This window comes from Amblyraja radiata, chromosome 8, assembly GCF_010909765.2.
Source record: "Amblyraja radiata isolate CabotCenter1 chromosome 8, sAmbRad1.1.pri, whole genome shotgun sequence".
Lineage (NCBI taxonomy): Eukaryota > Metazoa > Chordata > Chondrichthyes > Rajiformes > Rajidae > Amblyraja > Amblyraja radiata.
In genome coordinates, this window is record NC_045963.1 from 46,834,308 (window position 1) to 46,860,952 (window position 26,645).

General features: G+C 43.6%; 1 protein-coding gene across 6 annotated transcripts in view; it reads left to right on the forward strand.

The window, feature by feature from the left end:
- The window catches only part of ltbp1 (latent transforming growth factor beta binding protein 1), a 285,919-nt gene that overhangs the window by 21,949 nt on the left and 237,325 nt on the right, over positions 1 to 26,645 (forward strand). For all 6 annotated transcript variants that reach the window (XM_033025818.1, XM_033025817.1, XM_033025819.1 and 3 more), the window contains exon 4: positions 25,681 to 25,841. In XM_033025818.1, coding sequence (XP_032881709.1) covers positions 25,681 to 25,841 — 161 coding nt within the window. The remainder of the gene's footprint in view (positions 1 to 25,680; positions 25,842 to 26,645) is intronic.

The following is a 26,645-nucleotide window of genomic DNA, read 5'->3' on the forward strand; positions in this document are numbered from 1 at the left end:
AAATAGTTGAAAATCCAGCGGCGACCAGAACAAAGTACGACTCTTTGGGCGCCTACTCACGACCATACAGGCTTCACCCCATGACATGTCGCCAGGGTGTCGCCTGTATGTGATCAGAACTGAACACAATATTCCAAATGCAACCTCACCAACATCTTGTACATCTGTAACATAACAATCCAACTTCTATACTCAATATCTTGATTGATGTGAGGCAATGAAGTGAGAATGTTCATGACCACCCTATCTACCTACGACGCCACTTTAAAGGAACTACATACCTGCGCTCCTAGATCCCTCTACTCTACAACACTCTCCAGAGCCCTGCCATTCACTGTGAAGGTCCTGCCCTCATTGACTTCTCAAAATGCAACAACTCGCACTTATTTGCATTAAACTCCAGCTCTAATTTTAGCAATCTACGATGTTGCCCAATAGTGTAATCTGCAAACTTACTAATCATGCCTTCTACATTCTTGTCCAAATCGTTGATATAAACCACAAACAGTAATGGGGCCAGCACTGATCTCTGAGGCACTAGTCACAGGCCTCCAGTCCCTGCACATTAACACGACCCTACATACAAGTGGGCAACACTACCCTACATACAAGTGGGCAACACTACCCTACATACAAGTGGGCAACACTACCCTACATACAAGTGGGCAACACTACCCTACATACAAGTGGGCAACACTACCCTACATACAAGTGGGCAACACGACCCTACATACAAGTGGGCAACACTACCCTACATACAAGTGGGCAAATTTTACACTTATACCAAGCCAATTAAACTTCAGACCTATACGTCTTTGGAGGGTGGGAGGAAACCAAAGATCTAGGGGGGAAAACCCACACGGGTCACGGGGAGACGTACAAATTCCGCACAGCCAAGCACCCGTGATCAGCATCGTACCCGGGTATCTGCGCTGTAATGCCCTTGTCCCACTTAGGAAACCTGAACGGAAACCTCTGGAGACTTTGCGCCCCACCCAAGGTTTCCGTGCGGTTCCCGGAGGTTTTTGTCAGTCTCCCTACCTGCTTCCACTACCTGCAACCTCCGGCAACCACCTGCAACCTCCGGGAACCGCACGGGGGGGGGCGCAAATTCTCCAGAGGTTTCCGTTCAGGTTTCCTAAGTGGGACAGGGGCATTAGGCAGCAACTCTACAGAATTGGCAGAGGGCGATGGTGGAAGGTTGTTTTTCAGACTGGAGGCCTATGACTAGTGGTGTGCCTCAGGGATTGGTGCTAGGCCCATTGCCGTTTGGGATTTATCAATGATTTCGATGAGAATGTACAAGGCATTTTTATTAAGTTTGCAGATGGCATGAAACCGGGTGGCATTGTAGATAGCGAAGATGGTTATCAAAGATTGCTGTAGGATCTTGATCTGTTGGGCAGGTGGGTTGAGGAATGGTTAATGGTGTTTAATACAGATAAGTGTGAGTTGCATTTTGAGAAGAAACAGGGCAGGACCCTCACAGTGAATGGCAGGGCTCGGGTGTGTTGCAGAGCAGAGGGAAATTTGAGTGCAGGTACATAGTTCCTTGAATGTGGTATCACAGGTCGATATTGTAGGAAGGAACTGCAGATGCTGGTTATACATCGAAGTTAGACACAAAATGCTGGAGTAACTCAGCGGGACAGGCAGCATCTCTGGAGAGAAGGAATGGGTGACGTTTCGGGTCGAGACCCTTCTTCAGACTCTGGTAGATAATGCGGTCAAGACGGCTTTTGGCTCATTAGCATTCATCAGTCAGATTGTTGGATATAGAAGTTGGGAAGTTATGTTACAGTTGTACAAGACGATGATGAGTCCACAATTGGAATATTGTGTTGTTTTGATCACCTTGTTGGATGAAAGATGTTATGCCATAAATTAAATTAAATTAAATTAAAATTTCTTTATCTATATAGCACATTTTTAGTCAACTTGCATTGACCCCAAAGTGCTTCACATAATTACATCCACACACACAGGCAAAGGTGGGTGAAGTGTCTTGCCCAAGGACACAACGACAGTATGCACTCCAAGCGGGATTCGAACCAGCTACCTTCCGGTTGCCAGCCGAACACTTAGCCCATTGTGCCATCTGTCGTCCCTGACTTGGTGTGATCAACACAGAAATGTTTGTTGACCCCAGTAGAAAATGTCATAAAGATGTTAAATCATAGTTGTTTTGTCTCCCCAGAAACATGTGTTTTTTGTTGCAAATCATTAAACTGCACTTCATATTTCATTTTAGCCCCATTTTTCCTTTTGGAGCCAATCTAATACCAATCTGAATTGGATAGACATTTGAGAATGAATAATTTGGCATATTTTGAGAATAAATTAAACCAGCCTCAGGGCCTTCTCATGTGTAGTAACAGTTCAGAAACTTCTGACCCCCAAGTAGAGCTAAGGTCCTTTATTTCTTTTAAAATAATTTGCGAGAATTGTTTTGTAGGGCAAACACAAACCGATCTCAGCATGGTGCTTGTAGTAGCAAACCTTGTTACAATGCTGCAGTTACAGAAAACTGCACAAAGTACGATACACAGTCCATTGAAAGATTGCCAAAATCCTTCTTATTCCTATTGCAACCTAAATGATATACAGTTGTTGGGGAGGTGCCATGGAATTGGGTGTGTCATAATAACAGCTAAAAGAAAACACATCACAGTATCAGTGGATTTTAAAAATTCAGAACTCAAAGTGGCCCAACCCAATGAATACATTTGTTCTGGCTTTCTTTAACTCCTTGGCCAGTCCGATGTGCTAATTGAAATTCTAACCTTGACAAACAATGTACTTGAAGTCTTATTCCACTAGAAATGAAGGAGAGTTTGTGCAGTTTTTTTATCCAAGATTTAGAATGCCTGGGCTTCTTTGAAAGCAAGATGAAATCCAAGTCGAACACGCCAAGACTTGGAGACAAAAGAAAGAACGCCTGTTTATATAGAAGGTACACAAAAATGCTGGAGAAACTCAGCGGGTGCAGCAGCATCTATGGAGCGAAGGAAATAGGCGACGTTTCGGGCCGAAACCCTTCTTCAGACCTGTTTATATAGAACCTTTCACAACTCTATAAACCATTCAAATGGCACACCTTTCGCCGGTTACTATTATAATGTGGAAATCAAAGAAGACAATTTGTACACATAAGCATTGTGCACACTTTCTAACGATGCTTTGGCAATTTGTTGAAGGTGCTAAGGTATCCTTCCTGGTGTTCCTCAAAATCATTCCAAGGATATTTTAAGACGGTGCTATTGACAGTGTGGCACCCATTCAGTACTGCAGGGGAGTGTGAGCCCAGATTTGTACTCTATTTTCAGGTGTTTTATGCCATTCTTCCTATTTCTGCATTCAGCTGCAGATGTGACTGTGACGTTGAACTCATGTATGATCTGAAACCCTGCCAGATAACCTTTATTTTATGCCACAGTGAACAGAGGACTATGATAGAGAACTGGAGCAGTAGCTGGACGATCTCTGGATCATCCAGGTGATTGAGGATGTCATAGATTGGAGTTACAGTGAGGTGGTCACACCTAGGTTGTGGATAGAAAGTAGATGGGTGACCACCAGGAAAGGGAGTAGGTACAGAGTGCAGGAATCCCCTGTGGCCATTCCCCTCAACAACAGGTATGCTCCTTAGGATGCTGTTGGGGGATGACTAGTCTGGCGAGGGCAACAGCAGCAGTGGTCTGGTCTGCAATGTTGGGCCTGGCTCTGAGACACAGAAGAGAAGGAAAATGCCAGACAGAGCCATAGTGATAGGAGACTCGATAGTTAGGGGCACCGAGAGGAGATTCTGGCAGCAAACAAGACTCCAGGATGGTATGTTGCCTCCCTGTGACCAGGGTCCAATATGTCGATGAGCATTCTCTAGGGAAAGCGCGAGAAGCTGGACGTTGTTGTGCACATTGACACAAACGAGATAGGTAGGAAAGAGAGTAGGACAGAAAATTAAACGGCAGGACTGCAGGGGTAGTAATCTTTGGATTACACCTGGTGCCCCATGCTAGTGAGGATAGGAACAGGAAGATACAACAGGTGAATGCATGGCTCAGGAGTTGGTGCAGGGGGCCGTGATTCAGGTTTACAGGCCTTTGGGATCTCTTCTGGGGCAGAGGTGACCTTCACAAGAGGGATAGGTTTCATCCAAACTGGAGATGGACCAGTATTCTTGCAGGGAGGTTTGGTAGTGCTCTCGGGAGGGTTTAAACTAAAGAGGCAATGGGATGGGAACCAGAGTCAGAAATTAGGAAGAGTGATGGGTAGGTATAGATCAGGATCACTAAGTCTCAAAAGAAGAAGGCAGGGAGAGGTGAAGGGATGTGATGACGCTGATGAGCTGAAGTATGTTTCTTTCAATGCAAGGTGTTTTATGGGGAAAGCAGATGAACTTGGAGCCTGGATCGGTGCTAGGGACTATGTTGTCGTGGCCATTGCAGAAACGTAGTTGCGAGAGAGACACGGCTGGCAGCTCAATGTTCTGGGGTTTCACTGTTTTCAATAAATTTAGAAATAAGAAAGGTGCAAGCACTCTTGATAGGATTGTACTAAAGGCAATAGACAATAGGTGCAGGAGTAGGCCATTTGGCCCTTCGAGCCAGCACAGCCATTCACCGTGATCATGGCTGATCATCCACAATCAATACCCCATTACTGTCTTCTCCCCATATCCCCTGACTCCGCTATCTTTAAGAGTTCTATCTAACTCACTCTTGAAAGCATCCAGATAATTGGCCTCCACTGCCTTAGGCACAGAATTCCACAGATTCACAACCCTCTGTGTGAAAGCGTTTTCTACTCATCTCCGTTCTAAATGGCTGACCCTTTATTCTTAATAGCACACGGGAGATAGAATGCAGACAGATTACCAAAGGATGCCAGAGCAATCTGGTCATCTTAGTTGGTGACTTCAACTTTCCCAATATTGACTGGGACTTGCCCTGTGCCAAAGGCTTAGATGGCGCAAAAATTGTCAGGTGTAGTAACCAACAGGGTTTCTTGAAGCAGCATGTGGAGAGTCCAACCCAAGAATGGAACATAATGGACCTTGTGGCAGGAGGTGATCGGTGTTACAATGGAAGAGCATTTTGGGGATAGTGATCCCAACTTCATGCTTTGAATAGGGAGAAGGCTGGGCCTTGTGGGGAGGTATTAAATGGGAGTAAGGCAAACTACAGCTTTATTTGGCTTAAACTCAAAAGGCAAACTGGGTGCAGTTGCTATTGGGTAAGCACATCTGACATGTGAGAATCATTTAAAGGCTCATTAATCAAAGTTCAGAACCAACCTTCCAGTAAGGAGGAGGGATAAGGATGGCAAAGTAAAGGGACCATGGATGACCAGAGAGGTTGTAGAAATAGGTGCATACAAGGTTAAAGAGGATGGAATCAGACAGGACCTTTGAGATGTATAAAGAAAGGAGGAAATAATTCAAGTGGGCGATTACAGGGGCCAAAAGGTGCAACAGAATGGCTTTGGCAAGAAAATCCCAAAGGTTTTTATACCTACATGAAAAACAAGATGGTAACCAGGTAGAAGGTGGGACCACTCAAGGATACTGGATAGGTTGAGTTTTAGTCTGAGGATGTAGATAAAGTACTAAACGAGTACTTTGCATCAGTTTTCACCAAGGAGTAGTACATGGTGGACAGTGATGCCAGTGTGAGGAATACTAATGTGCTTGAGATTATGTTTGAGATTAAGAAAGAGGAGGTGTTGGGGCTTGAAGAACACTAAGGTGCATAAATCTTAGGGATTTATCCCAGGTTATTAAGAGAGGCAAGAGAGGAGGTTTGGGAGCTTTGGCGAAGACCTTTCCATCTTCTCTAATCACAGATTGGGGCATTGCGTTTATGAGACATGCAGCTTAAAGGGCCTGTCCCACTTTCACGACCTAATTCACGACCTTTTTTACTTGTGGACATTTTTCATCATGCTAGAAAAAACGCCCCGACCTACTTGATGCCACTGGTACCTACGACTAGCATCACTGCTTGCTACGATCTACCTACGACCTCGTGAAGACCATGCTGCGAGTATGAGTCAAGGGCAAACTCAGCAGAGGTTGTGAATTAGGTCGTGAAAGTGGGACAGGCCCTTTATGTGACTTTGGTTGGGCTGCATTTGCAGTATTGCATGCAGTTCTGGTTGCCCCATTACTGGAAGAATGTGGAGGGTTTGGAAAGGGTTCAGAGAACACTTACCAGAGTGATGCATGAATTAGGGGGTATTAGCTACAGGTTGGACAAACTTGGGTTGTTTTCTCTGGAATGCCGGAGGTTGTGGGGAGTCCTGATTATAGTATATAACATTATACGGTAGACAGTCAAAACCCTTTTCCCCAGGATGGAACAATCAAATGCGAGAGAGCATAGCTTTCAGTTGAGAGGGGCAAAGTTTAAAGGAGATGTGTGTGTCAACTTTTTTACACAGATGATGATGAGTGCCTGGAACACACTGCCAGGATGGTGATTGAGGCAGATATGACAGTGGCATTTGAGACTAGGATTGGCACATGGATATGCAGCAAATGGAGGGATAAGAATTATGCATATGCAGATAAGGGTAGGTCTTGGCATCATGGTCGACACAGACATTGTAGGCCGAATGGTCAGTTCTATGTTTTTAGTTTTAGTTTTAGAGATACAGTGCGGAAACGGACCCTTCGGTCCACCGAGTCCGCGCCGACCAGCGATCCCCGCATATTAACACTATCCTACACCCACTAGGGAGAAATTACATATACACCAAACCAATTAACCTACAAACCTGTAAATCTTTTGAGTGTGGGAGGAAACTGAAGATCTCGGAGAAAACCCACGTGGTCACGGGGGGAACGTACAAACTCCATCTAGACAGCGCCTGTAGTTGGGATTGAACCCGGGTCTCTGGTGCTGTAAGGCAGCAACTCTACCGCTGCGCCACGTCGGGTTCGAAGACGATCAGGCAGTTGGATATATGGCATAGATGATGTTATACCTGGTTGTATCTGTCATTGCAAGACAGTGACTCCAACAACTGCGCCACTGCACTGCCCAGCTGCAACACTGTGCCACATTGTGCTGAAGAAAGCAAAATATAATTAACATTTTTTCAAAAACTGAAGCATCTTTGCTTTTACACTAATACTTTTTGTTGAACCATTTGAAGCACATCCATTGTTAAATGTTTTCCATGTTTTGCACCTGCAGCTCCTTCTAAAAATATAGAAAGCATAATTTAAAACAATCCCAGATGTTTTGCTTGGCTGCTATCCTTGTTTTCCTTCAGAATTCTTCTGAGGGTGCTTTTTTGGACATGAATATGCTCCATTGCTTTTTTCGTTATATGGCAAATCAAGCATTCTGCAAATTGTGATGAGTTCAGTTTCTTCTAAAGAAATAATGAATAAAGTTTTTGTCACTGATTTTATACACAATAAAAATCAGCCGATCAACAAATCTGTTCCTTTTAAGTCGGCATCTAGTAAGCAGCAGCAGTGATAAGAATGTAATTTCAGTTGTATATTTATCCTGAGGTATTAAACAGAAGGGTTTCGGCCCGAATCGTTGCCTATTTCCTTCGCTCCATAGATGCTGCCTCACCCGCTGAGTTTCTCCAGCATTTTTGTCCACCTTCGATTTTCCAGCATCTGCAGTTCCTTCTTTAACATTTCATTAACTCAGTTAGCATGAATTGCTTGTCATGTAATTGTTTTTGTTGGCTCAGTGAAGATGGCTTGGCCTGTTGGAAATCTAATATCTTCCGTCGTGAGCTCATAGAATGTGTGGGCCTTGACCTGGATTCCTCACCCTATTGTGTACCATCTCTTTTTAGGATCCATAAATTGACAGAATGTGTGCAACAAATGTGTGGAATTGAGGACAATGTTAACCTGACCATTCCCTTTGAGGAAAATGATGGGATTGGTTTCATTAATTTGTTGCGAGCATGGTCAGATTTCCCAGTGGAGTTGGTGGAGTGTAACATTGGATAGGGTACAAATTATAGCGTCATCCAATACATTGAATGAGTTGGGTTCAAATTCATCCGACATCGAGTCAAAAAACCAATGTGCTGTGTCAGTGTTGCTTTTCTGCTATGACCTAGAAGAGATTTCCCATGAGAAGTCCACACAAGCCACAAAGCCAAGTGACTTTGTGAACCACCTTTTGCCAGGGGATATGTGATGCTGTAGTTCCTTGGTGGAATATATGAGACACGTTTTGCTTGGCTATGTGATAAGAATGTAATCTCAAGCCTTTTCGGTTGATTCCTTTTGTTTCTGCAGAAAGTGTGTCAGCACTTGATCAGTAATAATCACCATTCTTTTTCAAATAAACAAAATCCTTTATAGAACTGTGTGAAAGGGAACGTAACTTTAGTGATGGCACTGAGTTGTGACTTCCAGCAAAAGTGTGTGGGTACTTCAAAGCCCCAGCTAATGTTTGTCAAACAACTGGAAGGTTTCTTGCATTAATCTACCCGTGGATATTTGAGAGGTATGAAATATCATCAGGTTGGTATGTGGACTTGAAGATTGAACTGCACATATCAATAGCATTCCAGACGAACAGACTCCTTCCTGGCTGTCATGTTGAAACAGCTTGTTCAGCCTTGCCATTTAGACAGATCATAATCTGCACCTGAATTTCATATACTGGTTTCACTTCTAGTTTGCTTGTTACTTAACAGTTGTGTGGATTTTTGTGTCGGGTGATATAAGGTTGAATTTGGAAGTCAAAGAAGGACAGCAGATGCTGGTAACTCTGAAGTAAGAACAGAAATGCTGAAAAGACTTTCCAGCATTTCCTGAATTCGAATTATTTAATAACCTATGCAGCCTGATTCCTGCAGGAGCTAATTTGGCAATTGCAGGTTAAGTAACCAGTGGTTGGAAAAAGTCTTTGCTACCCAAATAATTTGTCATTTTTTTTCTTTTTATATTTTCTTAGGCCAAATTATCACATTCTATGTCATATCAAGCCTATACTGGTTTCCAGAATAATGAAATCAATCCCATTCCACCGCTTATTTCCCTAATTCTTTCCCCAGCCACCTAGGCAAGGGGCAAATTACAGTGGCCAACTAACCTAACAGTCAGCATGTGGGAGGAAACGGAGTATCAGGAGGAAACCCATGAGTGAATGTTAAATACTAGAGGGCGTAGCTTTAAGGTTAGAGGAGGATGTTTACAGGAAAGCCTGTGACCAACCTTACACCCCCCCCTTACTCTAGTTCAGTAAAACACTGAGTCAAGCACTGGACCAACTAATCTTTATTTTTAGAACGTACAACAAATTCCCCTATACGATAACTAAACCACCGCGGGTTCGATCCTTGTCTCTGCCTGGCCAAGCCCTTCAGCCTCGTGCAAGCAGACACTGCCCAAAAGGTCATGCAGTCCCAAGCGCCCTTCCAGAAGATCGACACCGATCTAAATGGGGGCTACCTTTTATAGGTCAACGAACCATAAGGGGCTGAACTACATAGGAGTGGTTCCCCTTACAAACCAATCATACATATCAATTACATCAGAATATTATTGACAGTTCCCCAACCCAATTACAAAGCGTCCCAAACAATGTTTATTACAGAAGCTTCTAGAAGGAAGTCGGTTTAACTGAATAATGCAACATTTACCGTGGAATACAAACAATTCTGCCAGGGCTTCACACTCTGGCCAATCAACAAACAGCAGGATAAATGTCTTGCAACATTATTTACATTATTTACAATCCCTTTGCAGTAATCCAATTAAACTCATGCATCCATAACACCTTGGAGTTTCTCATATTAACAATTAACTAGGGTAAAGTTGCGGGGAGGTTTGCAATGTACTTTTATGTAATGTTGTCCCTTGTCTGGGCCTTGAGTCCGAAATAGAGTTTATCATTATATATATACAAATCTGGAGAAATATATATATATTGTGTTATATGATTATATATACTTCTATATCACATTCATATGTGTGTTCTTTCCTACACAATCTAATCAGTTGTATGGTCGCTGAATAAAACCATCCTTAAGTTATACATCGTTTTTTAATCTAGCTCAAAACAAATTTTATTTTGTTAAATACTTCATTTAGATAACCCCACCATTACAGACAGATATCATTCCACTCTCTGGCTATTGGGAAAACCAGACCCATTTTATTGTTGAAAAACAATTCCGTAGACACAAAAAAACATTAAGGAACATTAAGGAACATTCCAAGAGCAGAGCGACTGGAATCTTCATATTGCTATTATTTTCCAAATACCGCAGTTGTGAACAGTGTAATTAGGTGAATTACAGAGTGCAAGAATAATACAAAAATCAACTCAAACACAGCACATGAGCCATTTAAAAAGAAAAGCTTTTTTAAAAAAAACATTAAAAAAGACAATTAACAGAATCATAATTTGTTGACATTAATCTTTAACAAGATTTAACAGAATTATGATTGAACAGAATTATGAATAGAACTCTATATCACATACGCAAACTGTTCCCCCGCAACGCTGATTACACTGCGAGAGGGATATACAAAGTCGGGTCGGGTTACTGAAATGGACGAAGAAATGGCCCACGTTCCGCACCGTTGCGTTCTGTCAGCCCATTGCATTTAGCAGGAGTGGACTATCTTGCTCGCTATAAGATCTTTGATATTAACAATTGCAAAGATACTTGGACCTTCCTTATCTGATGTACATCATGTACTGATCTGGGCCCTAGACTTCCCGGCACCAGCTAGCGGCCTGTGGCTCCTTACACAGAAAAGGCTAACAGGCCTTGTAAATGCATGAATCCTCTGCTTTATTTTGGCTCTATTTTGGCCAGGATTTACATGGTGTGCCTCTGGGATTGGTGCTGGGCCCATTGTTGTTTGTGGTTTATAGCAACAATTTAGATGAGATTGTCCAAAGCATGATAAGTAAGTTTGCAGATGACACTAAAGTAGGTGACTATCATAGACAGTGAAGGTGGTTATCAGAAATTACATCAGGATCGTGATCAGTTGGGTAAGTGGGTTGAAAACTGCCCAATGTGCACATGAGGTGCATTTTGGAAAGTCAAACCAGGGCAACTTCACAATGAATGATTGTTAGGGCCCTGGGAAGTGTTGTCAAGCAGAAGGATCTTGGAGTACAAGTACACGTTCCCTGAAATGGGCATCACAGGTAGATAGGGTGGTAAAGAAGGCTTTTGGTAGTAGTAGGCCCCCCTTCGTCATGACTGACCATGGTGTGATGCATCCTAGTTGTTGGCTGCTTGCTCCAAATAGGAACCCTATTTTCTATGTCTATGCAAACCTCGGCTAGCGCAGCGTCGACGTGTGGTCAGATGCAAGCATGGGCGATGTCATATGATGGACAGGCCCATGTAGCACGTCCCCCCCCCCCCCCTCCACGTCACTGATCGATGCAAAAGAACAGCAGGGCCGTTACAGTTTGGCACCAGTGCCGTCGCAGGAGCTGCCAGAGCGAGGTTGTAGACAACGACGAACTGCCTGAGGGGCTCCGACTCCAGAGTTTTCTTGAGGTTTACTCCTGGAGCCTTTTCCTTGATTGGATATGGCCACAAGGCAGTGGAGGTTTTAAATCAGAGTTTTCCCTCACCTAGATAGACTGCCTTCCCAGGCTGACGAGCCCCATCTGCCCGAGAGGCTTTTGGTACATTAGCCTTTATCTGTCAGGGTATTGAGTACAGAAGTTGGGATGTTATGTTACAGTTGTGCAAGATGCTGGTGAGGCTACATTTGGAGTATTGTGTTCAGTTTTGGTTTGCTAAAGGAAGGATGTTGTTAAGCTGGAAAGAGTGACAAGAAGGTTTGCGAGGATGTTGCCAGGACCCGAGGGCCTTGAACTAGAGGGAGAGATTGTGCAAGCTAGGACTTTGTTCCTTGGAGTACAGGAGGATTAGGGGTAATCTTATAGAGATGTATAAAGGCATGAGGTGAATTGATAGGGTGAATGCACACTTTCATTTAGCATAGGGGAATCAAGGACATAGCTGGAGCAAAAAAGAAGCAAGGGCAAAATTTAATGGGAACCCGAGAGATAACTTTTTCACACAGAAGGTAGTGGGTATATGGAATGAGCTGCCAGAAGAGGTAATTCTTCTTGTGTCTGGCGTACACAGCCTAAAGTTGTAAGACAACTTGTTCTGTTTGATCTTCTGTTTGTGCACGCCAGGTTGATTGCATTCGTCAAATCAGGGTGGACCACGTGAAGGTTGCAATCTCCCACCCCAAGAGGTAGTGGAGGCAGGTACAATACAACATTTGAAAGATACTTTGAGAGGTACATGGATAAGAAAGGTTTAGAGGGATTTGGGGCAAATGTTGCCAAATTGGAATAGCTTAGATGGGGCATCTTGGTTGGCATGTTGGGCTGAAAAGCACGTTTCTGTGCTGTATAACTCTATGACTCTATGAAATGTTTGGAGAAGGTTTTTTACTTGGTGGTAGGAATGAGCTGCAATGGGCTGTGGTGGAAGCCGAAACATTTGTGGCATTTAAGGGGCTTTTACATAGGCACATGAACATGCAGGGATGGGAGGGATATGGATCACATGCTGGCAGAAGGGATTAGTTTAATTTGGCATGATGTTCAGCGGACAATGTAGACTGAAGAGCTTTGTGTTTAATCTATCTAGGTCCGTCCTAAATCTATACATCTCAGTCAAGTTTCCCCTCAGCCACTTCTGATCCAAAGAACAATATTTCCTTGTGGCAAAAATCTTCCAGTTCCAGCATAATTTCTTATAAATTTCCACTGCAGCCTCTCCACTTCAATCACATCTTTCCTGTAATGTGGTGACCAGAATTGAATGCAATGGTTAATATGTAGTATGACATGTTGTATACAGTTTTGACAATCCCAACATGATTTCCATGCTCTTACAGTGTGTACATCGGCCAATAAAGGAAAACATTCTATGCATCTGTATTCATTTTAATCATAGCCCTACTGCCGTTAAGGTTCTGTGGACACTCATGGATGCTGCTATTCCTTCATTCTATGACTAATGCGTTCCTTTGCCTTGTGGCAATACCTCGTACTTCTCTGGATTAAACTCCATTTGACATTTTTCTGCCCAACTGACTTGACCACCCATACCGTCCTCAATGTTGATCACATAGTCGATTTTTAGATCGTACATAAACTATTTTACATATTTAAGTGTTAATGAATAATCATTCTTCTGTTATTCGTGTAGCTGTTTACTAACTTTTATCTCAAGCCCCTGTAGGAATCACTTGTTGCAGTACCCAGACCCAATTGCTTGCAAAGGCAGTTCTCCTGCCATTTCACAATGTGAATCATCCGAGATGATACAAGCTTTACCAAGTGGATTGCATTATACAGCGATGTGTGGCTTTGCTAGGATCAGTTTGTAAATATATCCAAATCCAAAATGTTCTTCCGAAAATATGTTGCAGCTTAAATCTCAAAGTAGAATGTCATCAGTGAATCAAAATTGCCACAGAAAATCATAGTTTTACAAAAATCCCTAAAATCAAAGATGCACGACAACCTCACTGCCTTACGACCAATCAAGAGACATCTCATAATTTTAATACATGTACATTTGAATGCATGTAAGGTAAAACTAAAACTGGCCACTTTATCAAGCAACACAGTGATAATTCCGATGCAGCCCAGAAGCCATGTGACCCTTCAAGCTATTTAGCTCTTGAGGCAAAAGGAATCAAGGGATATGGGGAAAAAGCAGGAACAGGGTACTGAATTTGGATGACCAGCCATGATCACATTTTGTGTTGGTGCTGGCTCGAAGGGCCGAATGACCTACTCCTGCACCTATTTTCTATGTTTCTATCAAATTTAGTCATGTGCCCACATCTTCAAGTAATCCTCTTTCAAAGTAGACAGCTAATTATCCTTTAACGGTTCATTTGTCATCCTTAAGCACCTTGTCATTCTATTCCTGTAATTTGCTTCCGATTTTTTTTGTCAATATGCCAAATATCTTGCCACTGGTAATGCACCCACTTCCTAGTGAAAATTGTTTCTTCCAATTTGCTCTGCTCTCTCAAGCTTCTTCATAGTTTTGGATGCATTTTTGTTAAGTCTCTTCATAAACTGCTCCAAGAATAATCTCAACCCAATCATTGTGGTTACTACCACAGACCCTGCCTCTTTTGATGTTTACATAGATACATAGAAAATAGGTGCAGGAGTAGGCCATTCGGCCCTTCGAGCCTGCACCGCCATTCAATATGATCATGGCTGATCATCCAACTCAGTATCCCGTACCTGCCTTCTCTCCATACCCCCTGATCCCTTTAGCCACAAGGGCCACATCTAACTCCCTCTTAAATATAGCCAATGAACTGGCCTCAACTACCCTCTGGCAGAGAGTTCCAGAGATTCACCACTCTGTGTGAAAAAGTTTCTTCTCATCTCGGTCCTAAAGGATTTCCCCCTTATCCTTAAGCTGTGACCTCTTGTCCTGGACTTCCCCAACATCGGGAACAATCTTCCTGCATCTAGCCTGTCCAACCCCATAAGAATTTTGTACGTTTCTATAAGATCCCCTCTCAATCTCCTAAATTCTAGCGAGTATAAGCCAAGTCTATCCAGTCTTTCTTCATATGAAAGTCCTGACATCCCAGGAATCAGTCTGGTGAACCTTCTCTGCACTCCCTCTATGGCTATAATGTCCTTCCTCAGATTTGGAGACCAAAACTGTACGCAATACTCCAGGTGTGGTCTCACCAAGACCCTGTACAACTGCAGTAGAACCTCCCTGCTCCTATACTCAAATCCTTTTGCTATGAAAGCTAACATACCATTCGCTTTCTTCACTGCCTGCTGCACCTGCATGCCTACTTTCAATGACTGGTGTACCATGACACCCAGGTCTCGCTGCATCTCCCCTTTTCCTAATCGGCCACCATTTAGATAATAGTCTGCTTTCCTGTTTTTGCCACCAAAGTGGATAACCTCACATTTATCCACATTATACTGCATCTGCCAAACATTTGCCCACTCACCCAGCCTATCCAAGTCACCTTGCAGTCTCCTAGCATCCTCCTCACAGCTAACACTGCCCCCCAGCTTAGTGTCATCCGCAAACTTGGAGATGTTGCCTTCAATTCCCTCATCCAGATCATTAATATAAATTGTAAATAGCTGGGGTCCCAGCACTGAGCCTTGCGGTACCCCACTAGTCACTGCCTGCCATTGTGAAAAGGACCCGTTTACTCCTACTCTTTGCTTCCTGTTTGCCAGCCAGTTCTCTATCCACATCAATACTGAACCCCCAATACCGTGTGCATTAAGTTTGTATACTAATCTCTTATGTGGGACCTTGTCGAAAGCCTTCTGAAAGTCCAGATACAACACATCCACTGGTTCTCCCCTATCCACTCTACTAGTTACATCCTCGAAAAATTCTATAAGATTCGTCAGACATGATTTACCTTTCGTAAATCCATGCTGACTTTGTCCAATGATTTCACCACTTTCCAAATGTGCTGCTATTCCATCTTTAATAACTGACTCTAGCAGTTTCCCCACTACCGATGTTAGACTAACTGGTCTGTAATTCCCCGTTTTCTCTCTCCCTCCCTTCTTAAAAAGTGGGGTTACGTTTGCTACCCTCCAATCCTCAGGAACTACTCCAGAATCTAAAGAGTTTTGAAAAATTATCACTAATGCATCCACTATTTCTGGAGCTACTTCCTTAAGTACTCTGGGATGCAGCCTATCTGGCCCTGATGATTTATCGGCCTTTAATCCATTCAATTTACCCAACACCACTTCCCGACTAACCTGGATTTCACTCAGTTCCTCTATCTCCTTTGATCCGCGGTCCCCTGCTATTTCCGGCAGATTATTTATGTCTTCCTTATGTCTTCCTTAGTGAAGGTTTAGGTTTAGTGCCCATAATTAAGATCCCTTTGTGATAATTTGTGATGTTGATAAAGGGCCCAAATATGAACACCTTCCATTTCCCACATCCTGCCACCTATGGTTTTACTTTAATTTGCTGTTTATGGACATTCCTGGAAATACCAGTATTTATACCATCCCCAATTGTCCCTGACCGAACAACACAGTTAAAAGTTAATCACCTTCATGGATCTGGCATCCCCTGTAGTCCAGCATAGTGATGATGATTGATTTCCTTCTCCGAAGTTCGTAGGTGGACCTGAGTGGCAATCTTTTGATTATTTTTATTGAAGTAAGCTTAAAGGCCGGGTTTATTTAAATTCCTGAGCTGGCATGGTGGGGAACTTGTGACTATGGATAAGTAGTGCAATGTGGTGGCTGCTGTTCCAGTCATTTAACTCCAATGTTACTGAATGCTGCACCCCTCCAGACTATCTGCCCCACAGACATTCCCCTTTGGTCCATTATAACATTTCAAAGTCCCATCATACAGAACTGGATATTAAAAAAAATGTTTGTATTTAACAGAAAGGTTATTGCAATGGAAAAGAATACAAGTTATTCAAAGAGGGAAGTGCGGCAGAGTGGGGCAGCAGTAGATTTGCTGCTTTACAGTGCATGAGACTCTGGTTCGATCCTGACTATGGGTGCTGTCTGTATAGAGTTTGTATGTTCTCCCTATGACCACATGGGTTTTCACTGGGTGCTCCCGATTCCTCCCACACTCCAAGATGTGCAAGTTTGCAGGTTAATTGGCTTCTGCAAATTGCCCCAGTGTGTAGGACAGAACTAGTGTATGGGTGGTCGGCACGGACTCTGTAGGCTTAAGGGCCTATTTCTATGTCATATCTCTAAAACTAAAGTGATTAAAAACCCAATTCTTGGGAACCACTAAGCTTACTCTAAATAAGATGCCAAAAAAACTAAAAACTAAAAACTAAAAATGCTGTAAATTTGAAATAAAAGCACGCATTACTGGAAATATACTGTTAGTATCTGTGGAGAGAGAAGCATATTTAATATTTCAGTTAATTTATAGATGGCTTCTGCCCAAGAATTGACATTCTATTCATCACACGGGGCCTGGAACTGCCTTGTAAGACCATGAGTGTGACCATAATCACATCTCCTTTGCACTTTATTTGGACTTGATACGTGGGAAAGGATTACCAAGAACAATGCTTCTACTTTCATGTTTGGCTCCCACCAGCATTTTCTCAGAATTCTCTTGCTACTTAGTTGAAGTCCACACAAGCAGGTCCAACTTCAGATGTGGCTCTGTCTGTACATGACAGCTGGCAAGAAGCGACTTCTCTGCACTGACAAGTGTTGAAGTACATGCAAAGCTCTTCAGATTTGCTAATGAGAGTAAAAGGCAGGAAACCAGTGGCAAAGAGTAGGAATGGACTCCCATGGGGACAACCAGTGATCATAATTGAAATTAATTATACAGATCTTGGATTCAGAACAGCAATTGGTAAATTTGTGGCCATCACCAAACTGAATGAGGATGACAGTTCCAAGATAAATTTTATAAACATGGAATGTGGTTTTACAACTTGCAAACGAGCTTTGGCATAAATGTTTTGGCATTTTGGTAAAAATTAAGGTAGTCATATTAGTTGAAAAATAAGAATTTTAATGTGACAAAGTAAGAAAAGGATCTGCCTCAATTACACAAATTGACAGTGTTGCAAAAAAAACTAATAAACGCTGGAAACAAAATATTTCAATAGGGGAAATATATTTGAAAAATAAGTTAATTGCAACAACCTTCAGTGGAAAACATTTTGTGCACATTGTGCAATTCTAATATAGAGTCTTAAAGCAAGGAAATTGGCCCTTCGGCCCAACTTGGCCACACTGGCCAACATGTCCCATCTACACCAATCCCACCTACCTGCATTTGGCCCATATCCCTCTAAACCTGTCCTATCCATGTACCTGTCTAACTGTTTCTTAAATGTTGCGAAACCAACTTTGCCTTCTAGTTGGTTATGTCAAACAATCTTTGTTCAAAATGTACACTGCCAACATCCCTCAGCTCTTTTTCTGCTACATCCATGACTGCATCAGAGCTGCCTCTTGCACCCATGCTGAACTTGTTGATTTCAATAATTCACCAAGATGAGGTGATCTACGCCACATATGCACCCAAGATAATGTGTTCTATACCAGGACGTCCGAGATGTTCTCATTCATTAGGGAACAGGGGGTCAATCAACCCATTCCTTCTCTCCAGAAATGCTGCCTGTCCTGCTGAGTTACTCCAGCATTTTGTGTCTATGTCAAATTCACTTGGACTATCTCTGACATTCCTCTCCCCTTTCTTGAACTCTCTGTCTCCATCACAAAGGACGAACTAGCGACTGACATTTAATACAAACCCACCAACTACCACAGTTATCTGGGTTACACCTCCTTCCACCCTGCCTCTTTCATAGATGCTATCTCTTACTCTCATTTTCTCCGTCTCCATCACATCTGCTCCCAAGATGAGCCTTTCCATTCTAGGACATGGTCTTCTTCCTTTAGCAAGCATGGTTTCCTCCCTGTTGTCACAGATGGATCCCTCACCTGTATCTCCTCAATGTCCCGCATTTCTGCTCTTGATCCCACTGCCTCAAAGGAACAAGTACCCCTGATCCTCGCCTTTCACAGCACCAGCCTCCCCATCCACACATCATTCTCCTACATTTACAACACCTTCAACATGATCCCACCACCAGTCACAACTTTCCTTCCCTATCCCTTTCCGACTGCTCCCTCCGCAACTCCTTGGTTCAGTTATTCCTTCCTGTCCAAACCACCTGCTCCCAGGTACTTCATCAGCAACTGTAGGAGATGTAACACCTGTCCCTTACCCTCCTTCCTCACATCAAGGGACCCCAGCATTCTTCCAGGTTGGACAGAGGTTCACATGCACCTCCTCGAACCTCATCTTCTGCCTCCGGTGTTTCCGATGAGGCCTCCTTCACATCGGTGAGACCAAGCATAGACTCGCCGACCGTTTTGCCAAACACTTAAGCTCGGTCCGCTAAATCTCACGGTTGCCAACCATTTTAATTCCCCTTCCATTCCCATATTTTGGACCTGGGCCTCCTCCATTGCCTGAGTGAGGCCACATGCAAACTGGGGAAACAGCACCTCATGACAGAAAATGCTGGAGAAACCCAGCAGGTCAGGCAGCATGTCTGGAGAACATGGATAGGTCTGAAAAAGGGGTTGATACAAAACATCAACTATCCACATTGCATATCACCTTCTGCCTATATTCCTCCTATTGGATTCACAGTTTACAATTCTTCTAACTTTATCTCACACCTTTTGGTTTTTCATCTCTGTGCAACCATATGCTATCACCCCCCCACCCCCCCATCTATCCATCTATCACTTGTCAGGCTTTGCCCTGGCCCTCCACTCCCAGCTTTGAGGAAGGGTCCCAACCTAAACCTTTGCTTATTCATGTTTTCCAGAGATGCTGCCTGACACACTGAGTTACTCCAGCACTTTATGTCCATTATGATTGATAGATAGATAGATAGATAGATAGATAGATAGATAGATAGATAGATAGATAGATAGATAGATAGATAGATAGATAGATACTTTATTAATCCCCTTATTCAGGGGAAATTCTGATGTCCTTGCAGCACACTAATAAAAATACAGCACAGTATTCATAAAGAAATTCAACACCAAAACATCCCCCCACAGTGATTCCCACTGTGGGGGAAGGCACAAAGTCCAGTCCCCATCCTCTTGTCCACCCATAGTCGGGCCTATTGAGGCCTCCACAGTCGCCGCCACGGCGCCCGATGTTCTCGCCGGGTGATGGTACTCCGGCGTCGGGAGAACCCCCAGCGGCTTGGGGTGCCAGGAACGGCCGCCTTCCCACCGGAGCCTGCGGCTTCCAAGCCAACAGACCACGCCAGACGGAGCTCCGCACACTGGTGATCTCGGCGAGATGTAAGTTCAACGTCGCAGCTGGCCGCTCCGCAGAACCGCGGCTCCACGATGTTTTCCTCGGCGGTACCAAGCATACTGGAGTCCCAGCGCGGCGACCCAGGAAAGGCATCGCCCGCTCCGCAATAGCGCTCCAGCGCTGCACTGCCGCCAAAGCCGATGTTCTGCGCCGCCGCCGCCAACGCCGACGTTCTGCGCCGCCGCCAAAGCCGATGTTCTGGCCAGGTCCCCTCAGGGAAACGTCGCTCCAGGACCCGCTGGTAGGCCGCGAGGACAGGTCGAAGACGCTGCTCGGAGGAAGGCAACCCCTCCGACCAGGTAGGGACTTAGAAAAGCAGTTTCCCCCTTCCCCCCCACCACCCCCCACACATAAAAGATTTAGACCCCCTGACTGTACACTTAACGAACTAAAAATAATAAAAAAGAAGGGGAAAAAACGGACAGCTGCAGGACAGGCAGCCGTTCAGGACAGCGCCTCCTCCGATGTGCTGAGGTATTAGTGTTTTGAATCTTATGGAGGAGTGTAGCTAATCTCTCGGCTTTTTCTTGACCTCCAAATTTAACTGCTTGCATGCATACACTGGAAATTACAGTCTTGTTTACTCAAGAAGAACAAGAATTGCTGATTGGTCTATTGTTCATCGTTATGCAAAATCTGAGGCAAACTTCTGAGTACAAATTCAGTTTTGTCAATTTACTCAATGGAAATAGTTTGATAAAGACTTGCAATGGTGACTTGTGTGATGAATTAGTTTTTAATGAACACATTTGTGACAACTCTGGCCATTGGTACCAGCAGGTATCCCCTTTGCTTTCAGCAGCCCACCTCTCTCCTCCACTTTTCTTTTTTCCCTTTTATATTGGATTTTTTATACCACAGATCATTAATTGGAAACAAAAATGTGCTACTTTAGAATTTGCCTCACACTTAACTGTCTTGGAACTGGGATTCAGGATGAGTTCCAGACAAGGTGGGAGAGATTTTTTGTGGATACAGAGCCTTAATTAGAAGCATGCCCGAATGTTACTTCTCTCAGTCAATGCATTTCAGTTTCATAGGAAAAGCAGGTGCCTGACGAGGTTAACATCCTTGCAATGTCTACGGTGGGACAATGCAGTCTGCAGAATTGCTTTCACAAAGGCAGTCAAAATAAATTTTGCTCCAAATACTTTTTAATTACGACATATTTCTCAGAGGTTACATGACATGGTGCTTACCTCTCTGTTTCAGTTCTAACTTTGTGGAATGTGTGTATAATGACATCTGGTTTACCGGAGCAGCAGAGACTTTTGCCTGATGATTGCTTTCGCCCAGAGCTTGATTTATAAGTTTTAAGCTTTAAGTTAATTGTGTTAGTTTTGCAGGAGTCACGTTCATCTTATTTAGCCTGGATATTTTGCCTCATTTTCTATCTGGCTGATTTGTAATCTATTTGGAAGCTTTGCCTCCATGTTGATATGCTGCTTCTTGCATGCACAATTTTAGCGGAACACTGCAGCTGGGGTTTAATTTAATGCATAGAGATCAGTATAGTACAGGGACAACCGATTCAGCCTACGATGTCTGTACTGAACAAAATACAAATTAAGATAACCTTTTCTGTATTCTTGTGGACCATATCCCTCCACCCCTGGTATAAGCACACCACTATTGTTTATTCTTCCATCGCCACCCCTTTCAATGTATTCCAAGGACCCACCATGTTCTGTGGGGGGAAAGAAGTTGGTCTGCACATCTTCTTCAAACTTTTCCCCTTTGACTTTAAAGCTTTGTCTTTGACATTTCCGCCCTGGAAAAAGGTTCTAAATCTCCCCTATCTGCTTTCATGATTTTATGAATTTCTATCCGCTCTTTTCTCAGCGTTCAACGCTTCAGAGAAAATATTCGAGTTTGTCGGACCTCTCAGTATGGTTAATACCCTCTAATCCATGCAGAATCCTGGTCAACAAAACTAGTAATCAACTTCAGGAAGCTGGGTGGTGTACACACCCAAGGCTGCATCAATGATGCTGAAGTGAAGATGGCAGAGAGCATGAATATCAATTTGTTCTGGTCCAACCACATTAACACTGTGACTAAGAAAGCACAACAACCATACAAGTGAAGAAAATTCAACATGTCTGCAATGACTCTAAACAATTTCTATAGATATACCATAGAAATCATCCTATTGGCATCCATCATATCCTGGTTTTGCAACTGCTCTGTTCAAGACAGTAAGATGTTGTAAAGTGTTATGGGCCACGCGGTGACGCCTGTATGGTCGTGAGTAGTCGCCCAAAGAGTCGTATGTTTTTCTAATCGCCGCTGGATTTTCAACATGTTGAACATTTTCGGCAACCTGCTGCGACTATGACGGGTGCCGGCATGTCGCCGAGAAAATCGGGTAAGTGGGACAGGCTCTTTACAGTGCAGATCAGTTGATCACAAAATATGATCCCCCATCCATCCATCGACCTCATCTACAGTTCACATTGCCTCAGGAAAGCATATTCCCTCCAGTTTTAATTAGTGACTGATTGGCTGATTTAATCATTGGAAACAAAGTTGTAAAATAAAAGTATGTGGTTTGCGCAAGTCCATTGCACAAACAAAGACAATGTATGCACATTTGATGATTAAGTCAAAGAAGCATACAGTGTACAAACAGGCCCTCTGGCCCAACTTGCCCACACCGACCAACATGTCCCATCTACGCTAGTCCCACCTGCCTGCATTTCGCTCATATCCCCCCAAACCTGTCCTATCCATGTACTTGTCCAACTGTTTCTTAAACGTTGTAATAGTCTCTGTCCTTAACTACCCTCTCTGGCAGCTTGTAACATACACCCACCACCCTTTGCGTGAAAAGGTTACCCCTCAGATTCCTATTCATTCTTTCCCACTTCACGTTAAACTTATGTTCTCCTGCTCTGGGCAAGACACTCTGTGCGTCCACCCGATCTATTCCTCTCATGATTTTATGATGTCTCTTATTTCTTAGTTTTATTTTGAAAAGTGGTGGGCAGATGTAGTCTTGGGAATAATCTTCCTTGTAGTGACTTCATTGGTTTTACTCCCGTGATGTATGGGAATTTAACAGTTCCTGTGGGAAGTGTGAAGGCTGCGTACATCATTCCCCATTCATACCGTTACCGTGAAGGAATGCCATGAGGTCAGCACTTTCCTTTTGTGAGCCTACTCTTTCTCATTTATTCCCAGGCTGTTCTCAGGACATTTTCTCTTACCCTGCATTAGTCTCTTATATCTAAAATGCCTGTCTCTCTCTTTATGTCGACTTTTTCTACCTTCCGAGTCCCCTTCTCCTCGTTCCGAGTTCCCCTCCTACTAAATCTCGTTGCACTGATGTGCAATGACAATAAAAGATATTATTATTATTATTATTATTCTGCCCCTTCCTGTCCAAGTACAATGCAGTTTGCAACTTCTTGAACAAAACTGGTTCCAGCTATCTGCTGTCGCTTGATCAACCATTAGGAGGATAGCAAGGTGATTCTTTCTGATTGTTTCCAACTATGTGCAGGAGAACAATGATCAATTTGTGTAACCCACCAGTTCTGGAGTAAAGCTGTAGTTGTACAGCATGGAGGCTGTAACCCCTTTAACCCATTAGGTTAGTGATGAACACAGGCACGGAAATCGCTATCAAAACATGCGGGACACACACACACACACACACACACACACACACACACACACACACACACACACACACACACACACACACACACGCGGCTTCGGCCCCGTGGACCCTGTGGACGGTAACATAAGGAGCTGACCTGGTTGGTGACCGACTCCGAACTCCAGCAACAGCAGCTTCGTCCGCCCTGAATCGTGGGGCTTGAATCGGCCCGTTCACGGGTCTTTCATCGGCCGCTGGGGGCTTCAACATCGGGAGCCTTGATCGCCTCGATGCAGCAGTATGATTTTAAGCCGTGCCGGGCGCTGAATGGCCCCGCGAACGGGCCGATTCAGGCCTTAGAAAGCGTCTGATAAAGTCCGGATTACAAAACATGGGGGGAGATTGTCCCCCACTTCTCAAAGCGGGGGGGGGGGGGGGGGGTGGACATGTCCCCCCCCCCCCCCTGTCCCCCTAGGATTTCCACGCCTGGCTGAACATCAAGCACCCATTAATCCCATTTCATTCTCCTCATGTCCCTATCAAACCTCCCCAGATTCTACCATTTACCTATACACTAGAGGCAATTTACAGTCCAATTAACCTTACAGTCCCAGCATCATTTATTTGTATTCCCTCTCTCAATTCTCCTTTGTCCTTAAAGTTGACTGGATTACTTTTGTCCTGGAGTTAATATGGGATCAGTCATTGGTGGGGGACTTTTGGTTTTTGCACCTATTCTGGGAAAGAAATAAATGAGTCCAAGAGATTTTAACACTGCAGGGCAATTTGCTGGATGTATTACTCTATAGAATGGACTGCCACACCGTCCCAAGAGACTATGGGTGTGGGATGATGGTGGAAATGAAGAAGGATGAATCGGCAAGAATGTGGCAGATGGAAAAATAAAAACGGATGTTAAGTTTTTTGAATCTCTAATGACCACTAATCTTGACATGAGTTGAATTAATTAGAGGGGAAACTATCCATTTTCTTCGCTGCCTTTTTGTGAAAATACAATCAGGTCAATGACTCAGGCGATTTTAACTGCACAAGAGCATTATAAGATCATGCATTGTTGTCACCTAGGCATTGCCCTTCCATTTCTCTGGTTCTCATTCCTCATTTAATTCTTCTAAACTGCTACTGTGTCTCATGTCCACAGGATAAGTAAATGGTGCAAAAGCAAATGTTTTAGCACAACAATATGATTAAAGATTACTCTGAATTCTTCCTAATGGAAGAAAAATATGGACAGGAGAGTCCTTGGAAAACGTTTGAGGGAATTGAATGGCCATCAGCACCCATCAATTTTGGTCTTCAGCGCCCATTATTTATTTATGTTGTAACTACACTAAGTCTTATGTAAGTGGAATCCAGGAGAATGTGGTAGCAAGGATGCTGCACACCAGCACAAGTAGTATAGCTGCTGCTCACAGCACTAAAGATCTGGGTTCAGTCCTGACCTGTGGCATTTTCTATATGGAGTTTGCATGTTCTCCCTATGTTCTGGTTTCCTCCAGTATTCCCAAGATATGCAGGCTGGTTAGTTATTTGTCCATTGAAAATTACCTTCATTGCTTGGGTGATGGGTAAAGTCTGGGGGATGTGATGGGAAAGCAGGGCAAAATAAATGGAAGCAATGTACGAATAATGAAAATGGGTGCTTTTTGTTTAGTTGAGTTTAGAGATACAGTTTGGAAACGGGCCCTCCAACCCACCGAGTCCGCGCCGACCAACGATGCTTGCACCTTAACACTACCCGACACACACTAGGGACAATTTTACATTTATACCATGCCAAGTAACCTACAAACGTGTGGGAGGAAACCGAAGATCTCCGAGAAAACCCACGCAGGTCACGGGGAGAACGTACAAACTCCGTACAGACAGCACGTGTAGTCAGGATCGAACCTGGGTCTCTTGCGCTGTAACGCAGTAGCACTACCACTACGCCACCATGGTGCCCGATGCTTGATGGTTGGCATGTCTCTGTGGGCCGAAGTATTTGTTTCCATGTCCTTTGACTATAACTCCAGCAAAGTATTCAGGTAGAGAACAGGGTAATGTGCAAGTTAATGATTTAAATAAAATAATTTTCTTTCCTCGCCATGAAGCAATGATAATTGCCTTTGCGTTTAGCTGGGACTGCATAGTAAATCATTATTTCTAATTTTGTTGCTTTCTTCCCCTTGCAGTTTGATGCCTCTACCATCACAGCCACTGACAATGCTGGTACAGCGTGGCCAGTCTCAGCAGTTCACCTTCAAGCCCAAATATTACAGTCAGAAGTTTTATCCTGGAACGCACGGTGCTGAAGTTTCCCTTCCCCAAACCTCATCTGGATCCACTTACCAAGGTTAGTTTTACTATCGGATGTCCTCCAGACTTCAAACAGAGGGGGCTAGGCTAATGCAAGAGTTCGGAAATAACCTGATTAAATTTTGATAGGGATCTGTTCTCTTGTAGAGTTCTGTCTTTTCTGTTGTCACAGCACACAGGAATATTATTCTTTGTTGCCTGTTCACTATTGTTTATTCCATCATAAACTTATGGGGGACCTTGCAGTCAATAGTTTTTCAGTGTGGAAATTACTGTGTCCCATGGTTTGAGGTCCGGGCATCAGGAGTCACTTACAATTGTAATTAACAGGAAAATTCTCCTCCTGCCTGTGATGCACCCAGTTAATATGGTGTCTACTGTACACCTGTGAACCTTCGAGAGAGTATCTGTCAATCTACTGAATCTCCTCAATCTTCTAAGGCCTGGATGGGCTTTTTTTATGATTGTATTAATGGTCTGGGCCAGGACAGATCTTCAGAGATATGCATCCCCAAGAACTTGAGGTTGACTTTTCCACTGCGAACCCGTTGATAAAGACATGTTCATTGATTCATACAGAAGCATGCAGGAAAGCACGGATCACTGTTGAGTTTTGGTGCCAGGGCTGAAGTTTCAGTCACCCTTTTCCTTCGTCGACCAAAGGCTATGGTGGCACATCAAAGGGGATGGTGAATTTCATCATCAATGTCTGACTTCATTGAGAGGTGGCTCTCAATATATGATAAGCTGTCCACATATTCCAAGATCCTGCTGTGAACCTTTATTAAAAGAGGGCAATGTTGTACATTGGGGCAGAGCAGGATCTTGGAATATGTGGACA